The sequence below is a fragment of the Maniola hyperantus genome, chromosome Z (assembly GCF_902806685.2).
Source record: "Maniola hyperantus chromosome Z, iAphHyp1.2, whole genome shotgun sequence".
Lineage (NCBI taxonomy): Eukaryota > Metazoa > Arthropoda > Insecta > Lepidoptera > Nymphalidae > Maniola > Maniola hyperantus.
This window is the reverse complement of record NC_048564.1, coordinates 1803828-1830601: the sequence shown is the minus strand read 5'-3', so window position 1 is coordinate 1830601 and position 26774 is coordinate 1803828. Positions and strand designations below refer to the sequence as shown.

The window sequence follows — 26774 nt, the reverse complement described above, 5'->3', positions numbered from 1 at the left end:
AATTCGGTCGGAAGGACATTTACTTACTATAGATGCTGGAAGTCTTCTGACCTACGTTGCAAGTCAGCACGTCTATGAAAGCTGACGATACCATAATATGAAACACTTTCGATTTCATACATTACTGACTATGAATTAACGCGCCGGTTCAATTATCCTGTATCAAAATTGTCTGGTTAATCTAAATTCGACTGTTTACCATACATGCTAGAGTGGATTTCTGCATGGCTGGTTCTACAGGCATGCGCGATGGCGTGGCTTCTAAAACGAATTTGTTGAAGGTCACCTTGACTGAGCGCCGCCGGCCCGCCATCCATACAACCACCAATCGTCGCCTCTACGTGACCTGTGGCACGAGTGACCATACACTCATCCATACAACTGTAAGTTCCCACGTAATATTTACACGCACCGGCGAAATACATTCGACATCGACACTCAATATTGAAATTAAATTGTGCAATGCCTTTATTGCACAATTTTATTTTAATTTTAATTTTATTTCATTGAGTGATGAAAATGAAAACTCTTTATAGATACTTAAGTACTATGTACCTACCTTATTTTTGAAAAGTTTCGATTATGGCTGTTTCAAAATAATTTTCATTTAAACTTTTATTTAAACTCTTTAGATAGGCACCTACTCTACATAATTTAGTGTTAAAATTACACTAAATATAAAAATGTGCAATAGATGCAACGGGTTTAAAATTAAAACACAATTTAGTTTAATTTTTTTGTTAAGTAGATAGATACTTTTGAAAAGTTTTACTAATATTTGTTACAAAACAGTTTTCATTTTTAACCGACTTCAAAAAAAAGAGGTTCTTAATTCGTCGGAATCTTTTTTTACTTTTATTGAACTCATTCTTTATAAATTAATTAAATGTTTAATAACTCACGAAAAAAATAATTACAATTTATATTAAATCCACTCATTAAAATTAAATTTTGCAAGAAGGGGTTGAAAATAAAAACAATTTACACAGGTTTTATTTACGTGCTGTTAGTTTTATTTTAACTATTATATTACGCAAATCAATTTTAGCACTCAATATAATATGTATACAACTGTGCAAGAAATAGTTTTGAAAATATTAATACCTAATTCACATTGTTTTAAATATTCATATTAGTTAGTCTCTATGATATAAAAATGAATCACTAAATGTGTTGCTCATCGCAAATCTCGAGAACAGCTGAACCGATTTCGCTAATTCTTTTTTTATAATATTCCTTGAAGTACGAGGATGGTTCTTACGGAGAGAATAATTAAAAAAAATTGAATCGACTGCTAGGCGGAACGAAGTTCGCCAGGGCAGCTAGTATTATTATAAAAAGTTACTAAGGGTACCTAAACTAACATTTCTAACGTAAAATGTAAGTGTTAAATTAGTTACCCATTAATTAATATTTATTAGTCTTGTTACTTACACTTATTAAGTACCTAGGTACATCCTTTGAGAAATTTACGCAGATCATAATAATTCAATGACGTACCTACATCATATTACATCTACTTAGCATTACTTAAATTTTCTACATCTATCGTTTAGGGTCAATGTGTTTGACCTTGTCTGTTGAGGTCATTGAGGTCGTTGTTTATGGAAGTTCTTTTGGTATGTTACTACTAGTGTCCGCCTGTAGATCAATTTTCGGCCGCAGCCATCGTCACCACTTTCGGCCGAAGCCGAAAAGTACAGGGATTTATCCCTAAGAAAATCAATTTGAGATACTTACTAGCTAAAAATTAATAAAATATTGTTTTAACTTCGGTCCGTTTTGACCAATGAAAATATATTTGAAACTAACTGATGCCCGCGACTTCGTCCTGGTGGAATTAGGTTTTCAAAAAACCCGTAGGAACTCTTTGATTTTCCGGGATAGTAGTAGCCTATGTCACTCTCCAGGTCTTTATCTATACCCATGCAAAAATCACGTCAATCCGTTGGACCGTTGCGACGTGATTGAAGGACAAACCAACAAACAAACACACTTTCGCATTTATAATAAGGGTACTGATAAGCTTTACTTGTTACCTGTATTCCGTTAACATACATCAAACAATGGATGATAATATTTTTATAATTCAAAGATTTTATATGAATAAATATTGTTATCCAGCGTATAAAACGAAATAAGCATGAATAGGTATTAGTCATAGGTATTGTATAGAAATCTACATGTACTAAATACCTACCCAAATGTTTGTTTGTTTATAAGGAAAAATAGATAAACTCATAGGAGTCCCCCGCATTATTCTAAAAGGCAAGGTAAGTCATAAGATCAGTGATAGCCTTAAAGTTTAATACATCGGCCTCCTATTCGAGGGGTCCAGGGTTCGGTCCTGGGTACACGCTTCTAACTTTTCGGAGGTCAAAGAAAACATTGTGAGGAAACCTGCATGATTGAGAGTTGTCCATATACATGTGTATACATATAGTTATATGTGGTATGTGAAGTCTGCCAATCCGCACTTGGCCATCGTAATGGACCTAATAGCGTTCTCATTCCAAAAGGAGTTCTCAGTAGTGGACCTAGGGAAATTATAGGGTATGGAATTAGGGGTGCAGCATTGGAATTGATGAGTTCTTACCTAAATGATAGAATACAAAGGGTAGACGTGAATGGAAAGCGATCTCCCGGATCCGTTGTAAAAATGGGGGTGCCACAAGGTTCCATCTTAGGACCTTTTCTGTTCCTTATTTACATCAATGACCTTCCTTACCTCGCTAAGGACAATTACGGGATAGTCTTGTTTGCTGATGATACATCACTTTTATTTAAAATCAATCGATACTTAACAACTTTTGATGAAGTAAACAATTCTCTCACCAAGTTAGTACAGTGGTTCGAAGCTAATAACCTGCTTCTCAACGGGAAAAAGACAAAGTGTATTAAATTCACTTTACCAAATGTTAAGCAGGTGAAAACCACTGTGCAACTTAATAATGAGGAATTAGATTTAGTGGATACCGCTATTTTTCTTGGAATAACGTTAGATGCAAAACTTCAATGGGGCTCTCATATAAATAACTTATCGAACAGACTTAGTTCTGCCGCATATGCGGTAAAAAAGATTCGCCAGTTGACAGACATAGAAACTGCGAGACTAGTATATTTTAGTTACTTTCACAGCATTATGTCATATGGTATATTATTATGGGGTAATGCTGCTGATATTAATTCTATTTTTGTGCTGCAGAAAAGGGCTGTTCGAGCCATATACAGTATGGGGCCACGAGAGTCGCTGAGAACTAAATTTAGGGAAGTTAAAATTATGACAGTGCATAATCAATATATTTTTGAAAATTTACTGTACGTACATAAAAACATAAATAAATTTAAAAAAAAAAGTGACTGTCATAATATAAATACTAGAAATAAAAATAAACTTGTAATTCCCGCCTCTAGGCTCAGTAAAGTTAGCAATTCATTTGCTCGTAATTCCATACGTTTCTATAATAAGCTTCCAGAAGACATATTGGAGATGTCTCTCAACAAGTTCAAAGTTTTCATAAAACGTAAACTAATTGAAAAATCCTATTACAATGTAAAGGATTATTTAAATGATAAGCAAGCTTGGGAATGAGTTGCTTAACGACTTTGTGATAGTTCTAATAAGTTTCAATAAATTTGTAAAGTGGTGATAATAAAAAGAATACCCGGCTGAGTTTGTTGTGGGCTCTTCTCAGACCTGGGCGCGTTTGGAACCCTCGTAGCTTTAGTTTTAAGTTTGCGTTATAATTATCACCACTATATTATCTTACAAATCTAACACTATACCAGACAATCAATAAGAGTAATTTATTACCTATTTTGAATAAATCATTTGACTTTGACTTTGACTTTTGACCGGCGGCGATGAGTTGATAATGATGATGTGTTAAATGGAAGGGATCGATCACCTTCACCAAATAACATGTTCCGAAAAATTAAATAAAAAAATTAAAAAAGGTTACGAAAAATTTGCTACCAACGTAGACGGATCCAACATTACAATAGAATAGAATAGAATAGAATATAATATGTTTAATTAAAGTAAACTTTTTACAAGTGCTTTTGAATAGTCGGGTAGTTTTAATTTACCACTGGTTCGGAATGCCGTTCCTACCGAGAAGAACCAGCAAGAAACTCGGCGAATGTACTACTCGAATCGTATCTACTCGCATGTGGATGAAGAGTTGGCATGACCCCTGTTTGATCGTACATGACCACACCTACTATTGCGCCCTTGACAATGACCTCTAGCGAAACGCGAGAAAGCTTTAAGGTTACACTTCATACGCGCTTTTACGTATTAATATATATTTTAGATCTAAAACTAAGCCATTTATCGAGACATAGAGAGTAGACGTATGAATGATATATATATATATCATTCATACGTCTACTAGACCTAGGTCTACTTAATTATTACTTGTTTTTTATCTGTATTTTATATGTAATTTAATATGTAATAATATCCAATAATTTAATGTCGCATAGGTACAATGAAAAAAAAAATTATTTATCCCCGACAATAATTAATACCTATTATTATTCATCATGATCAACCCATCGCCGGCTCACTACAGAGCACGGGTATCCTCTCAGTATGAGAAGGATTTGCCCGTAGTCCACCACGCTGGCCAAGTGCGGATTGGCCTATCAATATTACTTACACTTATTTTAAAAATTTACCCTTTAAATTATTTTAACAAATTGACCCTATTTTAGGCCAAATGAGGCAAATTCGTGCGGAAATATTCAAATATACCATGTAAAAACAAATAATACATTGAATTATTTTTTTAAAACATCGCCCTTCTCCCTTTCCCCCGTAAATGTTGATTGGAACATCATACGCTCACGCTCGACTTGGAGGGACCATGGAGAGCACTCTTAAGCTCCTATTTTCGCGATCACTGTTATAGACCGTCCAATTAAAAAGCAAAATAATCTCTGTTGTCTTTGCCTAAAATTTATTTCCACAGCGGCATTCAAACTTCAAAGTTATTTATAACTAGCTGCTGCCTGCGACTTTGTGCGCGTAGAATTAGGTTTTTTAGAAATCCCGTGGGAACTGTTTGATTTTCCGGGATAAAAAGTAGCCTATGTCACTCTCCAGGTAATGACCTGGAGAGTGACATAGGCTACTTTTTATCTATGCCCATGCAAAAAATCACGTCAATCCGTTGCACCGTTGCGACGTGATTGAAGGACAAACAAAAAAACCAATAAACCAACAAACAAACACATTTTCGCATTTATAATCCTACTGAGTAATGATTTTGATATTTACGGATTAAAAATTCGCATGTGTCCCAATTCATTCTGGTCAAACTAAATATAACTTCTGGAAAATATGTTGTGCTGATTTCCTTGGCCTCGAGTCGATTTCCATTTAGGAATTATATTTTTAGCTCACGATCTTGTTTTTGTTATCCTACATTACCATTTATTTTAAAACTTATACAGTACCCGGCAGGAAATATTGTACATCGAACTTTAGAAAGAGATAGCGCTGTATCTGTTGTTGAGACCGACAAAACCTCACATAGGTAAGAGTGACAGAGACCACGCTCTACAAAGCCGAAATCTCATTCTAAAGATAGACGAATAATATTTCTTGCCGGCTACAGTACAGTGTACACAGTACAGTACAGTAGTAGTAGTGTACAGGGTACAGTGAACACTGTCCTTATAGTGAGTTCTAAATGCGACATTTTTGTGAGCTCATTCAGAGAGCAAAAAATCTCTGTTTTTCGGCTATGAAATTAACTAATAAAAGCGGCAAGAGCTGAGCGATTTAGATGGTACGACAGCAAATCATTATCATCAGCCCATCACTCACTACTGAGAATGGATCTCTTATCAGTCATTCAGTTGGATCATAGTCATTCCCACTACACACACATTAGGATACTAATATTATAAATGCGAAAGTGTGTCTGTCTTTCTGTCTGTCTGTCTGCTAGTCTTTCACGGCCCATCCGTTCAACCGATTTTGACGAAATTCGGTACAGATATAGCTTGCATCCCGGGGAAGGACATATGCTACTTTTTATCCCGGAAAATCAAAGAGTTCCCACGGGAATTTCAAAAACCTAAATCCACGCGGACGAAGTCGCGGGCATCATCTAGTTAGGATATAAAGATTTCTAATTTGCCTATCGCGTAAATCGCTGTACCTATTCCACAGAGAATTCAACCCCAAGAGTAGGTAGGTACGCATATTCAAGGTTTTGCGTGAAAACAAAAAAATGTTGGCGGGGGACAGGGGAGAATGCTTTGTTGTGTATGGAGGACTCAAAAGTCACGTAATCAAGACTTTATACTTATAAATAAATAAATAAAAATAAAAAAAATGTGCGGAATGAGGGTATCAAACGGGAGTGGTCCGACTTTTATGCTAAGCAACTGCCTAAGCTTGGCGATCGGGGGTATCCGGCTATTAGGCGTCTATAGGTGGCGGTTTTGACCTATTCTAAACCAGATGATGCCAAATTGCAAACGTGCTTCGCAGCATGTGCAACAATCGAAACCCGACGTGCCCTGTTAAATTTGGATCACTCGTATGTTGAACTAATATTCCAAGAGCTGGTAGCTATATTGACTAACCTGTTACGTGTTAGGTATCTATCTACTCCCATTGAATATCATGATTCATGAACTATACACTGACCTGGGGGCTATTAACTACTACCGAAACTGCCTGATACGACAGTCATTATATATTGTTAAGGTATTTAGGAGAATTTTCCCGCGACTTGCGAGTAACTCAGATCTTTTTTTCGGTCGGAGTAACGTTCATACGACATTTCCGCGTCAAACAGTCCGTTCCTCCGTCTTTTGTCTAGTTGGTATACTGAGTTATTAGTGTCATAGATTACAAGCTCTATTTTTTACTTACCTACTAAGTTTAGTATATGATATTATGACGAAAACCTTTTGCCGGTTCATTTTCAAAAATACGTGTTTAGTTTTACTTTAACGGCGCATACAGATTATTTATATACGCACTATTTCTTATATTTTATGTCAATATGTTAAAGATCAACAAAGTTAAATAATAATTCAAACGTCTTTGTAAAAGCAAATTAAGTTTTTTTTAGGGATTATGTTGCAACCGCGCTAACATTGCCGGGTCATGATAAATAATCTCTTCATTACTATGAAACTGTTGCACAATTCACAAAATTGAAGTCTTAGTAACACGTAAGGCTCGGTGTCCGCCAAAGCGGAGATATGTTTTTCAGATTCTCGATAGATGATGTGATAATTTTTTCACGTCATCTATCAATAATTAGATTGGCCGGCCGAACAAGTCTCAGCTCCGTTCAGCTCCACTCTTATCCACTTAAGTGGATACCGGGCCCTAGTCGAAGTAGCTGCCAGCTCTTAGAATATAATCTTCACGATCCCCACCACTGAACGAAAGCTGCATCAAACAAAACTACACTGTACCACAGTTCACGACTACGCAGTCAACCCCTGTATTTAATCCAACTGCTCTATACTTTCAACACTCATTCAGTGTACAACACTGCTTTGAATTACTTCAGTTCAGAATTTTGCATTAGTCTCGACTCTCGGGTGACATCAAATCGTGTGCTGTGAATTTAATTTTTAGTGTTATAAATATTTGGTACAACAATTTTGGGGATTTTTAAAATTTAATTTTTAGTGTTATAAATATTTTGAAAATAATTTTGGGGATTTTTAAAATTTAAATAAAAATAGGTATAAAATAAATAACTGAAAATGCCTGCGAACGGTTTAAACAATTGCAATGGTTTTCCTGGCTCATATAGGGATAGAAGTGAGTATTTATTAATAGTTGAAGTTACTAAAAGTTGAAGTTAGTTTTTGAGGCTTTCGTACTCGATGGGTGCCAACGGGACCCTATAGAACCTAGGTACTAAGTTCGTCCGTATGTGTGTCTGTCAGCGGGCTATATCTAGTAAGCCGTGGTATGTAAAGAGCTATGCTAATTTTCACAGAATGTGTATATTTATTGCCGCTATAACAACATATAACTATGAAAATGACAGTCATGAAAGTTAATTTTCTTGTACCTACCTACTTTTTTTTTTAAATTTATTGTTGACGGAAAATTCAATAATACTTACATTTAAAATACACAGTTCGCCATCCTCTAGAAACTGTTGTAGTTTATGTGAGGATGGCGAGTTCGCGCTATACAAATACCTGCTGTCCGTACTCCGTACTGTGGTACGGAACCTTTTGTGTGCGAGTCCGACTTGCAGTTTTTATTTGGATTGAGAAAATAAATAATTATGCATTTATTTAGTTTCTTCGTAACCTAAATGATTATTTATTTGTAGTGCATCCTATAATATTTTATTGTTTTTGGTTTGGTTTTTTGGTGATTTTTTCTCTTTACGCAACTAAAATAATTGTTACCCTCGATTCTATTCACGTTAGGTTTTTTAAATATCGAGGAAACGTTTTAATTCAGCAGAAACAAGACGTTTAATCCGTTTCAATCCGCCAAAACGGAATTGATATAGATAATACGGTATAACGTGCAACATGCAATGTGAACATAATAATATTATATCATGTAGGTAGATAGTACATGAAGAAGAGTGCAATACGCATCAGCACAATACAACACCACACAAATCTCTCCAACACTGGAGCATCCTCAGGGCTACACAATTCACAATTCACCTGCGATTGTGTATTGTGCAGATTTGTGTTTTTGGCAGATTTGTTGTTCCTTGTGTACCTCTATCATAGACTTCCGCAAAATAACGCCTGCTTCATCATAACTTAAAATTTTTCAGGATACGAGCGAAGTACGAACGTATTTTATTATGGTGCGTTAAATAGAATGCTATCTATGGCTATTTAAGTCTTTTCGAGATATTATAACGATATAACATGTATATGTAATATAGTAATCATAAATTACATATACGTACCTATAACTATATGCACATTTATTTTAATAATCCATTTTATGGCCGATGTCCTTGTTTTTATTGATATGCTGTAGTTATTTAATACCCTATAGGTACCTAAATATAATTATGTAGGTATACGTAATGTCTACATCGAGAAGACTCAATTGTAAACAATGTATCGGTGAAATATTTCTAGATTACAACATGGGGTTATTCAAGGGGCGGACCAACAAATTCCTAAAAGGCCGGCAACGCATCTGCAGTTTCTCTGGTGCTGCAAATGTTCATGGGCGGCGGTAATCACTTAACCGTTTGCTCGCTATCTCTATTAAAAAAAAAAGAAAAAAATATATTTTTAAAGTGGACTCCATGATTGCATGTCAGTTTTGTGGAGACTCATTGGTGACGAAGCGCTGGCGCTAGTCAATTCTAGTCTAGGCTTTAAAGTTTGGAATATTGCATCGACGCAAAGTTGCCTGCCTATCTATCTACCTACCTATTCTACGTTATTTTGGAGAATGTGCCCAAGAACTTTTTGACCTGGTTCCTTCTGCAACTTACTTCTATCGTACCGCAACGCACCCGTACGTAGTCGAAATTCTACCTACGAAGTGATTCGCTATTCTGTGATCGCGCCTTTATAATATTATAATTTGCTACTAAACACTAAATGAGTATGAGGGATTTTTTCTTGTCATAATGCAATTTTATAATGATTATACGCTAAACTGATTATCTGTTCTGTGATCGCGTCTTTATAATAATTTGCTACTAAACACCGAAAACATTTTTAGGGTTCCGTACCTCAAAAGGAAGAAAGGAATCCTTATAGGATTACTTTGTAGTCTGTCTGTCTGTCCGTCGTGTCTATAATCAAGAAAACCTATAGGGTACTTCCCGTTGACCTAGAATCATGAAATTTGGTAAATAGGTAGGTCTTATAGCACAAGGAAGGAAAGTGAATTTGTGGTTGCATCACACATTATCACATCATCACATTTAAATGTGTCTATGAAAAAATATTAGTATTTTCAATTTTAAAAGTTAGATAACTATAAACCAAATGGGGTATAATATGAAAGGGGTTTACTTGTACCGACATTCTAAAAAATATTTATATTTATTTTTATGCATAATAGTTTTTGATTTATCATGCAAAATGCCGGAAAAATACGACTGTAATACGGAACCCTCGGTGCGCGAGTCTGACTCGCACTAGGCTGTTTTTTTCTATCGCAATGCAATTTCATTATGATTACACTGAAGCTGATTCCCTGTTTTGATATCGCGCCTTTATAATGATTTTGATACTTTAAAAAAACCAACGAGAATGTTAAATATATTACGTCAGCAGCATGTTAGAATATTGTTTTATAGACAATATCAATTTAAGGGTAATTTTTTATTACTACAGTTAAGTCCCTGGCGCAGTAGTGAGCATTGTGGTCTTATAAGTGGGAGGTCCCGGGTTCGATGTAGGGGCAATTTGAGAACTTTTTGTTACTAAACTGTCTCTGACTTGGTCTGTTGGAAAGCTTCTGCCGTGGCTAATTTACCACCTTACCGGCAAAGCCGTGCCGCTAAGCGATTATGAGTTAGTGTGTTAGAAAAATGAAATGTGTATTGAGCTTTTCATACAAAAACACCATCCAAATTTCCAACTTTTCCAGTGGACTTTCCAATAACTTTTTGATTAACCAAAAAGTTACAAAACAAAACCGTACCGAAAGAGCGCAAACGGGACCCTATTGCTAAGCCTCCGCTATCCGTCCGTCTGTCCCTATATCCATCAGCGTCTCATGAACCTGCGACAACCCTCCACCTCCCATGGCCCAACCAACCTCTCGGTTATATGGGCCGAATCGCGGTAGGGCGCCCGTGCCCCGTTCGTTACTTGCTCTTGACGTTTTCCCGGGGCGCCTTCATGACTCCCTACTACTACTTTTGTCTCTTCCTTGTCCCTTATGCTCACTCTCCCCCCTCAGGGGTTTGACGTCACTAGGACAGCTAAGATCCCCGCTGCTGCTCCTCCGTGGTGCCGGCCTGGCACCTGTACGCTCCGAGCCCTGTCTGTATCTCATAAACCGTAATAGGTAGTGAGTTGGAAGTTACACAGGCTGTGTATTTCTATTGCCGCTATAACAACATATTGTGTCATCATCATCAACCAATAGACGTCCACTGCTGGACATAGGTCTTGTAGGGACTTCCACACGCCACGGTGTATATACATATTGTGTACCTTTTCAAAATGACCGCCATGTAAAATAATAAAATTTAGAAAACAATAAATTTTAATGATGCAACCATAAATACAAACTACATGGTGTTCGGGTTTTTTCCTTTACTAGTGCTATAAGGTACACACATGGTTCTAGGTCAACAGGAAATACCCTATAGGTTTTGATGGACAGACAGAGAGACAGACAGACAGAACGAAGTGATCCTATAAGGGTTCCTTATTCCTTTTGAAATACGGAATGAAAAAAACGAGTCTGACTCGCACTTGACCGGTTTGTTTTCTTGTTTCCAGCTAAAATGGCGACGTTAGAGCAGCTCTTCCAGCCGGTGCAGCCGAAGGCCGATGACACGGGCAACAAGGTGACCGTGGTGGGCACCGGCCAAGTCGGCATGGCCGCCGTGTTCTCCATGCTCACACAGGTAACTATCATCATCAACCTAAATATCAGTAACACCCTTTTTTTTAAAAATTCAGATACAAGTTAGCCCTTGACTGCAATCTCAGCTGATGGTAAGTGATGATGCAGCCTAAGGTGGGAGCGGGCTAACCTGGAAGGAGTATGGCAGTTTTTATTAAACCCATACACCTTTGGTTTCTACATGGCATCGTTTCGGAACGCTAAATCGCTTGGCGGCACGGCTTTGCCGGTCTGGTGGGAGACTTCGGCCGTGGCTAGTTACCTACCAACTGACAAAACCGTGTATCTAAGCGATTCAGCGTTCCAGTACGCTGACGTGTAGAAATCGATTAGGGATAATTGTCATGGAATTAAAAACAGAAAGGGCATTTCGAACCACTTCAATTCGAAAGCACTTTCAGTTCTATTCTAGATTCTATTGACTCTAAATTCCTCAGGGTGTGACCAACAATATCGCTCTTGTGGACGTGATGGAGGATAAACTGAAAGGAGAGATGATGGACCTGCAGCACGGGTCCGCTTTCATGAAGAACGCGAGGATCCAGGCTAGCACAGGTACGGAGATATGAGATATCACTACCGTTCACTATAATATCATCTTCAGATGTGATAGAGGAAAAACTAAACGGGCCTTGAGGCTAGGTACTTCCCTGGGCTTGTCCTTACAAGTAACATTTTTCTACCTGCGCGGCCGGCCGCGGCGGGGTGATTCCTTAACTCAGTGCTCAACACTAAATGATAGCCACTGAGATCATTTGACATTTATTTTTAATCCATTGAAGGTTTTCTTATGGTTTTCTACGAAAATGGACCAGATATGGATGAATGAATGATTCCTTATTTCCTACATTCATGACATATTCATGCTCAAAAAAGACTAGAACCCAGAGCCGTAAAGTCAGTTGAACAAAAATGATAAGTACTCTGTGATCTGTGAGTAAATGTCATGTTCCTGTCATTGTCAAAATTTTAAGGTTATAAACAATTAAAAATATTTTTTTTATTGATTTTTAGGGTCAATAATTGGGAATTGAATTGAATTGATTTTTAGGAATTTCTTGTTTATTTAGATGACAAAACACAGCCACATCAAAAATAAAGACAATTCTTAGCAGTGTTTGCGAAGTGATTTACAATGTTTTAGGCGTTTTTTGGCTGAATATCAAGCCGGCATAAAACTACTAAATAAAACCGTTTTTAGGATTACAGAGGCTATAAGTCTGATAAGTAAGCAGCCTCTTATTCTCGTTACATATTTATATTTAACCGTAGTGTTGCTCCAGAAATGAATAAACTTTATTGATTCATTTAAGTATTTCATTGTTAAAACATTGGAAGTGTCTAGCCGACCAACCGACGGAAGGCGAATTAATTTTTATTGAGCTGACCGTTGTATCGCTAGCCGATCTTTAAAATATTTTGAAAAATGTAAACCTTCCTCACCTACCTATGATGTAAATAGCTTTTGATAGGTACTTTATTATTTTGTTGCATAAATATCTTAGTTCAGTACACATCCCAAAGAAAGTCAAACACAAGAAGAAAAGCCTCGATAGCTCAACGGTTAAAGGAGTGGACTGAAAACCGAAAGGTCGCCGGTTCAAATCCCACCCGTTGCACTATTGTCGTACCTACTCTTTTCTGAGAAAAATCACTTTAATTGAAAGAATACTTCAAAAGGATATTGTAAAAAGAATAGTGCAAAAGGATATTGTAAAAAGCAAACAAAGCTTTTTCGTCTTTTTAACGATAAATTAGAGCCTATTTTGACATTGTTTATAGTATTGCTTTTATAATGCTCATTTTATAATGCTCTCATGTTTCAGATTACGCAATCTCTGCTGGCTCCAAGATCTGTGTGGTGACAGCGGGCGTGCGGCAGCGTGAAGGTGAATCGCGGCTGGACCTCGTGCAGAGGAACACTGATGTATTGAAGAATATTATCCCCCAGGTATATCTTGCTTTTTAATCTATACTTCTATTATAGAGAGGTAAATTTGTTTGTTTGTGATTTTGTATTTAATGTATGCGACAGGTTGAGATAGCAATCTGGATGGGGAAGCCCCGCATAGGCCCCGCACTAAGCCAGTGCGGGATGGCGCGGGTGTGCGGGGCGTCCCCCCGCCTTATACCTCCATTGCCATCTCGACCTATTGCGTACTATAGATAACTAATGATTCAGTTTTGAAAATTCTCACACTTACATATCGGACTATAAATACTATATCGGACACTCGGATATAATGTAGCTAATAGATACATAGCTACATTATATCAGAGTTATAGTTTCTTTACTTGCTTTGTGAAGGAAAACATTGTGAAAACTACACGCCTGAGGTTTCCCCATAGTGTTAAGGTGTTCACCTGCTAATCTGCATTGAAAAGCACAGTGATTGTGGCCTAAGTCCCTTGTGGCCCTTGTCATTCTGATAGAAAACTCGTACTCAGCTCTGGGCCAGCAATGGGTTGAAATAATGGTGGTTCTGTCTAATGTTTCAGCTGGTTAAATACAGTCCAGAAGCGGTCTTCATAATTGCGAGTAATCCAGTAGACATCCTCACGTACGTGACATGGAAGATCAGCGGTCTGCCTAAACACCGCGTGATTGGCTCCGGGACTAACCTAGACTCTGCTAGATTCAGATACCTGCTGTCAGAGAAGCTGTGTGTAGCTGCTACATCCTGCCATGGTTACATCATCGGGGAGCATGGAGACAGTAGTGGTAAGTAGAAAAACCCGTCAAGTGGGAGTCGGACTCGCACATGAAGGGTTCCGTACCATCGCACAAAAAATAACACTTTTTTTATTTTATTTTTTATTGCAGCAATTTTGCAATTTTTATTTTTTGTTGTTATAGTGGCAACTCTAAAAATTTCAAAACAGATCATGAAATATCGCCCGCTGACTGACAGACGGACGGACGGACAGATGGACAGCAGAGACTTAGTAATGGAGTCCTGTTGGCACCCTTCGGGTATAGAACCCTACCTTACTTTGTAGCATGATTATTGTGGACTTAGGGTTTCTTCAAACAGAAGGTTCTCAATTTAGGGTTATGTATATTTGTGTAGTGAGAGTGACTTGCAGTATGGGTATGCCTTGAAAATTGTGCAGCACTCAATTTACCTAAAAATTGACAAAGGAGGCGTGAAGAGGTTTCTACCTCACCTTCTTCTAGCACACGATTCGTTGATCAGTCGGCCCTTGTTTTTCGCGATGTGCCGACTTTTTCTTTTTGCTCGCTATTTACGGATCGATTCTTATGCAGCTTACTTGCAGCCTATTTTCCAGTGATTTCTGTATAATCCTTTCTTCTACGTTATTTTAATGAAATCCAAGTGTAATAATTACATGTGGATTTCATAATTAACCTTCATTTTGCCACTTATCAATTCTGCAGGAGTTGAAATTCTGTACTCATCAATTTTACGCATATGTTAATGAAAGTTTTCTCTTCAGTACCCGTGTGGTCAGGCGTGAACGTAGCCGGCGTCCGCTTGAGCGATCTCAACCAGAAGATAGGTACGGACACCGATCCAGAGAACTGGCAGGAACTACATGAAAATGTGGTGAAGAGTGCCTACGAAGTCATCAAGCTGAAGGGCTATACTTCATGGGCTATTGGCCTCTCGCTGTCACAGCTTGCAAGGGCTATCCTGACCAACGCTAACAGCGTGCATGCTGTCTCCACTTACTTGAAGGTAAGAACTGGCAGGAACTTCACAACAATGTGGTGAAGAGTGCGTAGGTAGTCATAAAGTTGATAGGTTATTGGCTTCTCGCTCGCACAGCTTGTGATAGCCATACTCGCCATCCTCCTCCTTATGTCTCCACTTATTTGAAGGTAAGAACTGGCAGCGACTCCAGGACAACCTGGTAAAGACCCTATGAGGTTATTATTAACCAGGCTGGTAGGAGGCTTCAGTGCGTGCGTGGTATAATATCGGTTCAACAAATCTACAGTTGTAGTTTGACCCGTTTCCATCATTTTTTAATTTTTATTTATTAAAATAAACTGATCATAGACTGACTGCATCATTGCTTCAAAATCCCGTATAGCCCCCGCGCTAACACGGTGCGGGTGGCCGCGGGTGACGTGCGGGTGTGTGGGGCGTCCCCCCGCCTCACACCTCGATTGCCATCTGCACCTGTTGCGGACTATAGAAATACAAACATTTTTATTCAATTAAACTTCTACAAGTGTTTTTTTTAAAAAGAATATTAGCCATGTTAAATGACTAATTTGACCCTTTCCTCTCCAACTAAGCGTCAGGCTTGTGCTAGGAGTAGGTACGACAATAGTGCAACAGGCGGGGTTTGAACCGTCGACCTTTCGGTTTTCAGTCCACTCCTTTACCGGTTGAGCTATTGAGGCTCAGAATCGTCATATGAATCTACCACTGGTTCGGAACGCCCTTCCTAATGAGAAGAAAGGCGTGAGGTATTTAATGGAAGCGAAGTTGTTTGTTTCGCTCTGCACCATTTGTGCACTATCTCATAGTCTGTTGGTTACATCAGTGAGGACGTTTTTGCACGAGCCACGCCATGGCGCGATACAATGCGATGATACTTCGACCGCCACATATCTCTGTGGGTCGTTTACTCATTCAACGACACCGCACAACAAGACTCAGGTTTTGCAGAGGACTATTTGGCCATGTCGTCGGTTCCGCTATGTTACGATATAGCGGCTGTATTAACTTGCTGCAACGCTAATCGCCCCGTGCGGTGGCTCGTGTATAATTGCCCCAAGACGAATACTTCTAATGTCTATGGTTCGTGTCAACAAACATTTGTTCGTTGCAGGGAGAGCACGGCATAGAAGAAGACGTATTCCTGTCCCTTCCGTGCGTGTTGGGCACCAACGGCGTCTCTGACGTCATCCGCCAGCCCCTCACCGACAAGGAACTCGACCAGCTCCGCAAGTCCGCACATCTCATGGCCCAAGTGCAAGTCGGCATCAAGTTCTAAGTCAGCTGGAAGTATAGTTCGCGACAGGTCGAGGTCGCAATCGGGGTATGAGGCGAGGGGATGCCCTGCATACCCGCATAGCGCCCGCACTCGGCCACACTGGGTCCCCACCCCGATCGCGTTCTCGACTTGTCGCGTACTATTATACTATACACACTGTAATCTTCGTTTCAGCGGGGTAATTCGCTAACTCAGTGTCTAATACTGAATGATAGCCACAAAGTTCATTTTACATTGGTTGGTTCTACATTGCTGCTTCGTTGAGTGACATCAAAATAATTTTTAGTAGAAAACCTTCAATGGATTAAAAATAAATGTCAAATGCGCTCGGTGGCTATGTTACATTCAGTGGACACTAGTTAGCGTATTCGCTGCTCGAAGGTCCCAGTTACTTATTTTCTGAGAAACAAAATGTTGATCTTGGACTAATATTTTCACTGTCATACATGAGACAGTTTGAGCAGTTAAATAACAATGACTCCTCGCGCGCCATTTTAACTTTTGCGTCATATTTCATGTCAATAGTACGATTTTGGTCCTTATTTTTAAGGTGAACCGTACTTTTGACATGACAGTTGACCCGTAGAGGTAAAATGGTGCATGAAAAGTCATTTTTTACGGACTATACCATATACTTCATTTTGTATTTCATAAAATTCGTAATCTTTATTATATAAAACACAAAAAAAATTCCTACCTGTGTCCGTTATAGACTTTGAAACCATACAACCGATGTGCTCCAACACCGGTTTCATTAGAAAGGCAATAATGCAAATGTGGTTTTAGATTTTCAAAAATGGACATGTTCCTTTTTCAGCGTAATAGCACACGCTGGACATGCGCTAGTTAAATAAATAATTATAAGAATCGTATTATTAGGTAATAATTAATTTATGTTACATAAGCATTTTAAAACGTATTATTTTTATGTTGTTTGCATTAAATATGTCGAATGTTAACGCTTGTAAATGTAAGAGCTGATATACGCCAAAGCAACAATTTATGGTCGACATTGTCTGGTGGGAGGCTTCGGCCGTGACTAGTTACCACCCTATTGCAAGAGCCGTGCCGCCAAGCGATTGGTACGATGCCGTGTAGAAACTGTAATGGGTATAGGTTTAATAGAACTGCCATACCCCTTTCAAGTTAGCCCGCTTCCATCTTAGACTGCATTATCACTTACCACCAGGTGTGATTGCAGTGTTAATGCCACTTGTAATAAAAAAAGATTCTTGCTACAGTGTTTCCTGCCAATTATAATCCGGGTATCTTTAAAACAAGAGTGAATAGGCACCTTCTAAACAAACGCGTCCCATCTTAGGCCACATCATCACTTCCCATCAGGTGTGATCGTGGTCATGCGTGCGCCTATAATGAATAAAAATAATAATATATATAGCATACAGACCTGCGGCATGCCTCAATGTTGCAATATGTTACTCTGGCGTAAAGCAGCATATTTGTCTCTTCGATGTTTGCTTTATTCATGTGTATGTGTAATGTTCTTAGCATTTAAATCTTAATATCTACTTAAAATTGCATTTTATATGCATTTCAATTGGGTATTTGACTCCAATTTTTTCATTACTTTATTATAAACTAGGATAAAAATAATGACGTAAACTGAAAAAACTAATTAAATCGATCAAATAACAAAAAAGTTATAAGCCTTTAAATATTTCTGATTAGACAGAGATAGCGATATAACATTTTGACGTCACACCTAACTGCCATAGTAGCTTCGTGCGGTTTCATACAAATTTTCGTTTTGCGAGAAAGAGATAGAAGACTCTCCCACTCCAAAATTAAAATGCCTGTAACTTTGTTGGATTTTAATATTTTTTTCAGCGTACGTCAATATTTTTATCCTACGTTATAATAAAGTAATAATATTTATCAAATTCAAAAGTAGGAAAATACCCAATTGCGAAGACCATCGGCAAGGTACTTCAAATCTATTTACTTATTGCATCTAAGCCGTTTAGGACCGATTATGGGTACGGGTTTAATGAAACTACAATACCCCTTCCGAGTGAGCCCGCTTTCATCTAGACTACATCATCATACTTACCATCAGGTGAGATCGCTGCCAAGTGCCAAGGGCTAACTTGTATCAGAATAAAAAACAAAATCAGAGGCAAACTCGAAAAGACTTTTTCTCAATCGGTCTGCTAAAAAACCATCGTCTGCGTTGGGTCTAAGAGAAGCTTGCACACGAAAGGTTCCGTACCATCGTACAAGATCTAACACTTTTTAATGTTTTTAAATTATTATGGTGGCCATCTTAAAATGTGTATTATATTTTGTTGTTATAGCGGCAACAGAAAATTGAAAATTTTAGCTCTCTGCCTATTACTGTTCAGGTTCACAAGATACAGCCCGCTGACAGACGGACGAACGGACGGACAGCGGAGTCTTAGTAATAGGGTCGCGTTGGCACCCTTCGGTTACGGAACCCTAAAAAAGAATTTATTTTGTACATGACAAGCTCTACCCGATTTTCGGCACTGCTCCGCCCGCCGACGATTAGCGAGAGTCTAATACAGTTCAAAACTAGAAATGAGTTCGCGAGCAACGAGAAGCGAGTAGTTGGGATAGTTTTGTGTTGATGGGCGTTTACTCGCTCCGGTCGGCGAGACATACCTACACTAGTCAGCGGGAAATATTGCACATCAACCTTTAGAAAGAGATTTTGGCTTCGTAGAGCGTTGTCTCGGTCACCCACACCTGTGTGACGTTTTGTCAGTCTCAACGACAGAGACAACGCTCTACGAAACCGCTATCTCTTTCTAAAGGTCTATGTATAATATTTCCTGCCGGGTACTGTACCTACAATTAATTGCTGCAAAAACTGCGCGAGCGTTTTGACCGCCAAGATGGCGTCGCTAAGCGAGTTTTTTTTATCTTTTTTTTGTCGCTGTGACAAACTAGTGGTGAGAAAGTTCTCGCCGACCTTTCGCCGACAGTGATCATCTACCTATTAACATAGTTATGTCTTTGACGCGGAATCATATATTTTGTATTGTATTGTATTTTGTTTCTTGAGCGAAAAAATAGTCGATAGCTAGTCGCTTCCTCGTCGGGCGGTGGGAAAGTGCCTTGTTATTATTATTATCTAAACTAAGAATTTCTTTAGATACATAATGGTATTTTTTATTTATTTATATTTATATCGATTTTGTACTATTTAAGATTAGCTACTCTTTAGCTAATCCTTTAAAATAAAAAGTGAATAAAAGTTCCAGTATTTATTTGAATGTTGCATTTATTTCTTTCCTTTACTAAAAAATTTTGAACATCATTTATATGCTGTAGGGCGTTCTGTACCCGTAGTATAAGATTTTACGTCTCACCAATGTTGCTAGAATTCGAGAATCGAAACACAGTAACATCAAAGTAAAATGGACCTAAAGAGCCTTGATTTTTCCCCTTATGTCTGCTATAAGACCTACCGAATTTCATGATTCTAGGTCAACGGGATACCTGTAGGTTTCTTGACAGACACGACATACAGACCGACAACGAAGTGATCCTACTCGTATAAGGGTACCTTTTTTTCCTTTTGGGGTCTGGAACCCTAAAAATATAGTCAAATTGAGAACCTCCTCCTATTTTTGAAGTAGGTTAAAATTGTGTTTATGTCCATGAGTGATAAAGCATGACATGATCATATAGACTAGTACATACAAATTCTTTGAGACGACTGTTTTAATTTGTCATTCAATTTAAGTGTTGTGAAATTTTAGTGATAAAATAAAATAAAACATGAAAACAGAAAAAAAAAATTTATTTCAATGCAAGAACAGTTTAGTTTAACTTCTTGTTATTTAAATGCAAGGACAGTTTTGTTTAACTCCAGGGTTTTTATTTCTTATAAGTTATTGACTTATTGACTATTCTGTGGCGAAAACTTTTAAGACGTTTTGCTCGTTTTTTTATTTATTTTTATTTTTATTTTTTTTTAAAAAATTTTGTACCGCCAAGGCGATTTTCGTTACGGTACCTCTTTCTCTATTAAATGCAACAAGGGTCAAAACAAAACCCTATACCTATACTATATTAATATTATACTATGACTATTGTATGGCGAAAACTTTTGCGGCGTTTTCATTTTTTTTTGGGCGATTTTTCGTTACGGTTCCTCTTTCTCCATTAACTGTTTTCTTTTATTTTTCTCTCGTTCTTTTCATCGATTTGTCCCTCTTTCTCCATTAACTGTTTTTCTTTTATTTTTCTCCCGTCCTCTTCTTTTTTTCTGCCTCTTTCTCCATTTACTGTTTCTCTTTTATTTTTCTCTCCTCCTCTTCTTTTTTTTGTTTTTCGTGTAACTCTTTCAGTTCTTTGTAAGCACCTTCCAGCATGCGCCTTTGCCAATCTTCGTAAGTTTCTCTAGCAGGTTCTTCTTTATTTTCATTACGGCTCGGCACATCAATTTCATTTTCTGCGTTCCTTGGTGATCTACCTCTATTTTGAGCAGTAGCAAATTTCGCACATACTAGTATTGCCCAGTCAGCATATAACATTGTCCATTCTGCTGGCGTCAGGTGAGACATCTCAAGGAGTTTACTTTTTGATATCTCAATTTTGATTAACCTAAAAAAATGAATTATCTAAATCAATACATAGGTACCTATTTGAATTTAGAACTTCCACTTTTTTTTAGTCGATTAAAAATACAATTCAGTATTAAATAAAATGAATCGCTTGCCGATACTGCTAGTTTTCATAAAAAACCAGACAATGATTTTTAATCTACATTAATAATATTATAAATGCGAATATGTCTGTCTGTCTTTTTGAAACTTGGACGATCTAACCTAGGTTAGAAAAGAAAGAACTAATTGAAAAAATATTTTGAAAGAACTAATTGAAAAATCCTATCACAATGTAAAGGATTATTTAAATGATAAGCAAGCTTGGGAATGAGTTGCTTAACGGCTTTGTGATAGTTCTAATACTTAAGTTTAATTTATGATATTGTAAAGTAATGATAATAAAAAGAATACCCGGCTGAGTTTGTTGTGTGCTCTTCTCAGACCTGGGCGCGTTTGGAACCCTCGTAGCTTTAGTTTTAAGTTTGCGTAATAATGATCACCACTATATCTTACAAATCCAACAATTGACTATCGAAAAGAGTAATTTATTACCTATTTTGAATAAATCATTTGACTTTGACTTGACTTTGACTTTGACGAAATTCGGCTGAGACGCTTGCATTCCGGGGACGGAAATACGGTGCGACAAAGCTCTCTTGGCACTTGAATGACATTGACAGGGAGCGCTGTTGGAGAACAAAGGCTTAGAATATTCAAAAAAGAACAAAGGGGACACTTGACGGCAACGTTATTTCCGATTTTCGCCACGCGCCAAGATAGCCTTGTCGCACTGTAGGTTACTGGGTGTATAAAACCTTGTGGACGAAGTCCGGGCATCTTTCAGAAAATAAATGAGTTGACGTACCTGCAAGCTTGGTACACAGCCATGCAAACATATCGTGGCAAACTCAAATTGATTTCCTGCAACAACGCAGAAAGAAAATATTAAGAACTTATTGCTTTTTTCTTTTACACGTGCAGCCTCTGCTCAAGGGGTCACTTTACGCAAGTATAAAGTGCACTTCATCATCGTCATTCGAAAACTCTCCGAGTTAGAGGTGAGGTGATGCGGTTTTACTCTTACAAATACTGTATTGCGATTCTAATATCATATCAATAATAATAATAATAATAATAATATAATAAATACACTTTATTTGCACAACCACAAGAAGGATTACATTAAAGAATAAAAAACACAGACAGAAGGAAGATACAAAAGGCGGCCTTATCGCTAATTAGCGATCTCTACCAGGCAACCTTAAAGATTGGAAAGTATAAGGAAAATTAGACTGCAGGCAGGGGCGTGCAGGTCATAGAGGAATAAATGCACTGCTTACCCCAGTTGTAATAGCTCAATGCATATTTTTCAATATGAACTGCCAATAAACAGGTTCCTAGCTACCTAATGCCTACCCTGGCTTCAAACCTGTGCACGCCACTGACTGCAGGTGGTGTGTAATATACTAATAAACATACATTCAAATAACTGATACATAGGTACTAATACATAAACCAATAATACATGTATTAAATAATATGTATAATACCAATATACTAATAAAACAGACTAATATCACAGCCTTGAAATATACAGTCCAATTACGAATGTACTTGTACAGAGCAACGGTGGGGTGGGTTGCGGAGGGCGGGCGGCGCGGCCCGCTGCACACAGATTCGCGTAGTCTGTGTGATTGATGGACGAGGGTTTACGTGAGCGTGGTTTGAAATATTTTAAGTGTCGTTTAGTAAGTTCTATCATAAAATGGTGCATTACTCTTCTGTCTGCGGATGCTATACGAATTCTAAACAGAACAAGGGTTTAAAATTTCACTGATTTCCCCGCGATTTTAATCCCAATTTTGTGACAACCCTTGCATATTTGCGTAGGAACACGTATATACCTACACGAGTGGCGGCATTGCTCGACTTCAAAGGCGTCGAACAACTGGTAATATTTCGTTAAACTGTGCTAATATCAATACCACCAATATTTCCTCGATACAGGACCACAATTAATAATTGTTATATCATCCAGACCGAATTTTGCCAATCTCCGTACAGATTAGCCAACTGCGCGAAGAATATAACAATGCACACTTGTGCATCCAACACAGCAAACACAGGTGCATTCTCTATTATCTCGCACTACCCCATGGGATAGGAGTAAGATCAGACAAAAGACCGACGGCTTACTTGTTAATATATTATTATCTCTGCTCTGGGCTACTACAGAGAATGTCTTAACAGAAAAACCCAATACCTAACTATTTTTGGCCCAACCCGGGAATCGAAACCAGGACCTCGTCATCCCCAGTCGAACATCCTGACCACTAGACCAACGAGACAGTTTCGCGTGAATATTGATAGTGTAATAAGCGCTGAAGAGTTAAAAAAATACCTACTCCCTTTCGCTTCTGGTACTCCTCCAACATGTTCTCAGCCAAAGTTCGTACTTCAGTGCATTCCATTGAGAGGCACAGGGATGACACAGTTAGTGTATTGCTCTGCAATGTTTGAAGAAGACTCTCAACCGTCTTTTTGCAGTTCGCGTATGTGTGACCTTTCAAGCCGGAGTACTGGATTGCTATTTTCTGAAATAGAATTAGAAGTAATGGCGTAATTTTGATTACAATTTTTTGGTAGAATACTATATACACTGCTGTATAAATAAATAGTCAAGTACACACTTTATTACACTTATTTGTCAGCCATTATTTTTAACAGACTTCAAAAAGAAGGAGGTTCACAATTGGGTATTTTCCTACTTTTAAATTTGATAAATATTTATTACTTTATTATAATGTAGGATAAAAATAATGACGTACGCTGAAAAAAATATTGAAATCCAACAAAGATTTATAAAAAGTTGCAGGCATTTTAATTTTGGAGTGGGAGGGTCTTCTATCCTTCTTTCTCGTAAAGCGAAAATTTGTATGAAACCGCACGAAGCTACTATGGCATTAGTAAGGTGTGACATTAAAATGCTATATCGCTATCTCTGTCTAATCAGAAATATTTAAATGCTTATAACTTTTTGTTATTTGATCGATTTAATTAGTTTTTTCAGTTTACGTCATCATTTTTATCCTAGTTTATAATACAGTAATAAAAAAATTAGAGTCAAATAGGTACCCAATTCGTCGGAATCTCTATTTTTCTGTTTTCTATGTATATTCCCCGATTACTCGAAGACGCATGGACTGATTTTGAAAATTCTTTTTTTGTTTGAAAGGTTAAACTTCCAAGGTGGTCCCATATAAATTTAGTGAAGATCTGATGAATATCTTCGAAGATAGATAATGGAACTCCTCAGCGGATAAGAGTAAATTGCTCGCGATCAGTGTAATAGCTTAGTAATCAGTAGATTTTTAAACAGGCATTGCATAATGCATATTATAATGCATGGGGCCATCAAAAATCGTGAATTTTTTTTTACGCCAAATAGAAGGCTAAAGTAGGCTATCATAAATATAAAGTAGGGAAACTTACATCATCCAAATGAGCACCAAAAGTAGATGCAGCAAGATCTAAACATATGACAGTTTTGCAGGTCTCTGTTATTTTACCGTGAAAAATGGAGTTTGCCTGAAATAAACGCCCATATTCTGCTGCTTTACTGTAAAAACAAATATTTAGATTACCTATAATAAAGCATATTTAAGTACTTATACTATAGTTTAAACCTCCTAAAATAAATTATTCTATGACAAAATCTTTTTTTTATTGCAAACATAACTGTAGTTCAGATTGTTTTCCTCCATTTTAAACATAATATGTACTATATTTTCATAGATACGCTGTCTACAATGAAAACAACACAAAAATGTGTCAAAAACCGGCAGCAAATTGGTTTTTCTGGTGCTTCAATGTTCATGGGGGCATCTCAACACCTGCCAGCTTGTTAACATGAGAAAAACCGGCCAAGTGCGTGGCGGGCCACGCGCAGTGTAGGGTTCCGTAGTCACAATCCTCGAAAAACAGATATAACTCCTTAACCTGTGAACCCTACTAAGCCGTGATAGTTTTCCTTTAAAATTGATTATATTATATACTACTGCTATGAATTTTTTCACGTTCCTATATACTACCATTTGACTGATAGAGGGGGGGGGGGGGGCGGCGACGACGACGACGACGACGACACTTGACTCTAATAAAAATTAGCACTTTAAAACATCATATTTTACAAACGGATCTAGAAATCTAAAAATGATGTTCCCACACCCACAGTATTTTTAAAAGACCTATTCAACGATACCTCACACCATGGGGTAGACGAGAAAAAAAAATTCAACTACTACCCTAAAAAAAATATTTATCAAAATTTTATTTCACCACTTTGTCGGCGTGATTAATATTTATACCCATGCCAAATTACAGATTTCTAGCACTAATAGTCTCTGAGATTAACCGAAGACGGACGGACGGACAGACAGACGGCATGGCGAAACTATAAGGGTTCCTTGTTTACTACGGAACCCTCAAAATGCATCAGAAAATTAAAGATGGTCTTTAAAGAGCTTCCCTTTTTGGGCACAACTTTGTGATGTTTAGGCAGTTCAGAAACTGCCACAAATTAAAATCAATAACACGAATTATTAAAATTAAAAATAAATTAATATTAAATACTTTTTTTTAATAAATGAATATCAGAATTAAAAGTAAATAATGATTACAATTAAAAATGAGTTAAAAAATCATCATCATCATCACGGGTCTCCTCTCAGTATGGGAATGGTTTGGCTATAGTCCACCACGCTGGCCAAGTGCGGATTGACGGACTTCACAAACCTTTGAGAACATTATGAAGAACTCTCAGGCATGCAGGTTTCCTCACGATGTTTTCCTTCATCGTTAGAGCGCGTGATGTTTAATTTCTTAAAACTCACATAATTCCGAAAACTTAGAGGTGCCCGGGATCGCACCCCCGGCCTCGCAAAAAAGAGGCGGATGTCGTAACCATTAGGCTAACACGGCTTCGCCGTCTTAATGGATGTTGATGATTAATTAATATTAAAATTATAATTAATATTAGAAGTTACAAAACGAATAATTTTTGTACCTACCCTACCCACAAAAATATCAATTTTTAAGAGAAAAAATCCATTCATTCGGTAAACTTTTATAAAAAACATAAAATTAATTGAATTTAAAATCCATTTATACAGTTTTGGCGACAGTAATAACGATTTTTTAAATTCGATCAAATTGAAAACACGTGTTTCTTAAAATGAAAATGGCCCTTGTTCCAATCAGCAGTGGTCGCAAACAAGCAGATTGATTGCAATGCATGACTTTATGTGTAATCAAGCGTTAGTTACACAAAAATCACAATATCCACTACAGTTTTTTATATTTAACTTATCACGAAGACTAGAATTTGAAGCACTAATAGGCAAATCAAACTTACTTTATAACCAATATTTCTTCACCAAGTCCCAGCTTGGTGGCTAATTGAGTTGTTTTGTGTGCAGCCATGGTTCACTTATACAACAGTAGTATTTTAAATTAAATAACACGGTTTTAACTTCAACCACAGCTAAAAACGCGAAATAAAAGAACACGCGTCTCACGCGGCTAAGCTTACAACTTTTCACGTTTTCGAGATGTTTCCATTGCAGTGTTACCAG

At 37.6% G+C, this 26774-nt stretch overlaps 2 protein-coding genes across 3 annotated transcripts; one reads left to right on the top strand and one right to left on the bottom strand.

Annotated features, from left to right (window-relative positions):
* Window positions 1-104: 104 nt before the first annotated feature.
* Ldh (Lactate dehydrogenase) lies at window positions 105-19810 on the top strand. Of its 2 annotated transcripts, none has more exons than XM_034983557.2 (7): window positions 105-383; window positions 11449-11576; window positions 12013-12130; window positions 13402-13526; window positions 14075-14297; window positions 15035-15276; window positions 16382-19810. In XM_034983557.2, exons 2-7 carry the CDS (start codon window positions 11454-11456, stop codon window positions 16544-16546), a joined length of 996 nt encoding a protein of 331 aa, XP_034839448.1. In that variant the 5' UTR covers window positions 105-383; window positions 11449-11453; the 3' UTR covers window positions 16547-19810. The 2 variants fall into 2 exon arrangements, with proteins under 2 accessions (XP_034839448.1, XP_034839447.1); XM_034983556.2 differs by lacking the exon at window positions 105-383 and adding an exon at window positions 7487-7804.
* Window positions 19811-20314: 504 nt separating this feature from the next.
* LOC117995570 (origin recognition complex subunit 6-like) lies at window positions 20315-26774 on the bottom strand. The gene is made up of 5 exons (XM_069508986.1): window positions 26555-26774; window positions 24634-24760; window positions 23547-23735; window positions 22007-22062; window positions 20315-21139 (listed from the first exon to the last, which is right to left on the bottom strand). Exons 1-5 carry the CDS (start codon window positions 26620-26622, stop codon window positions 20818-20820), a joined length of 762 nt encoding a protein of 253 aa, XP_069365087.1. The 5' UTR covers window positions 26623-26774; the 3' UTR covers window positions 20315-20817.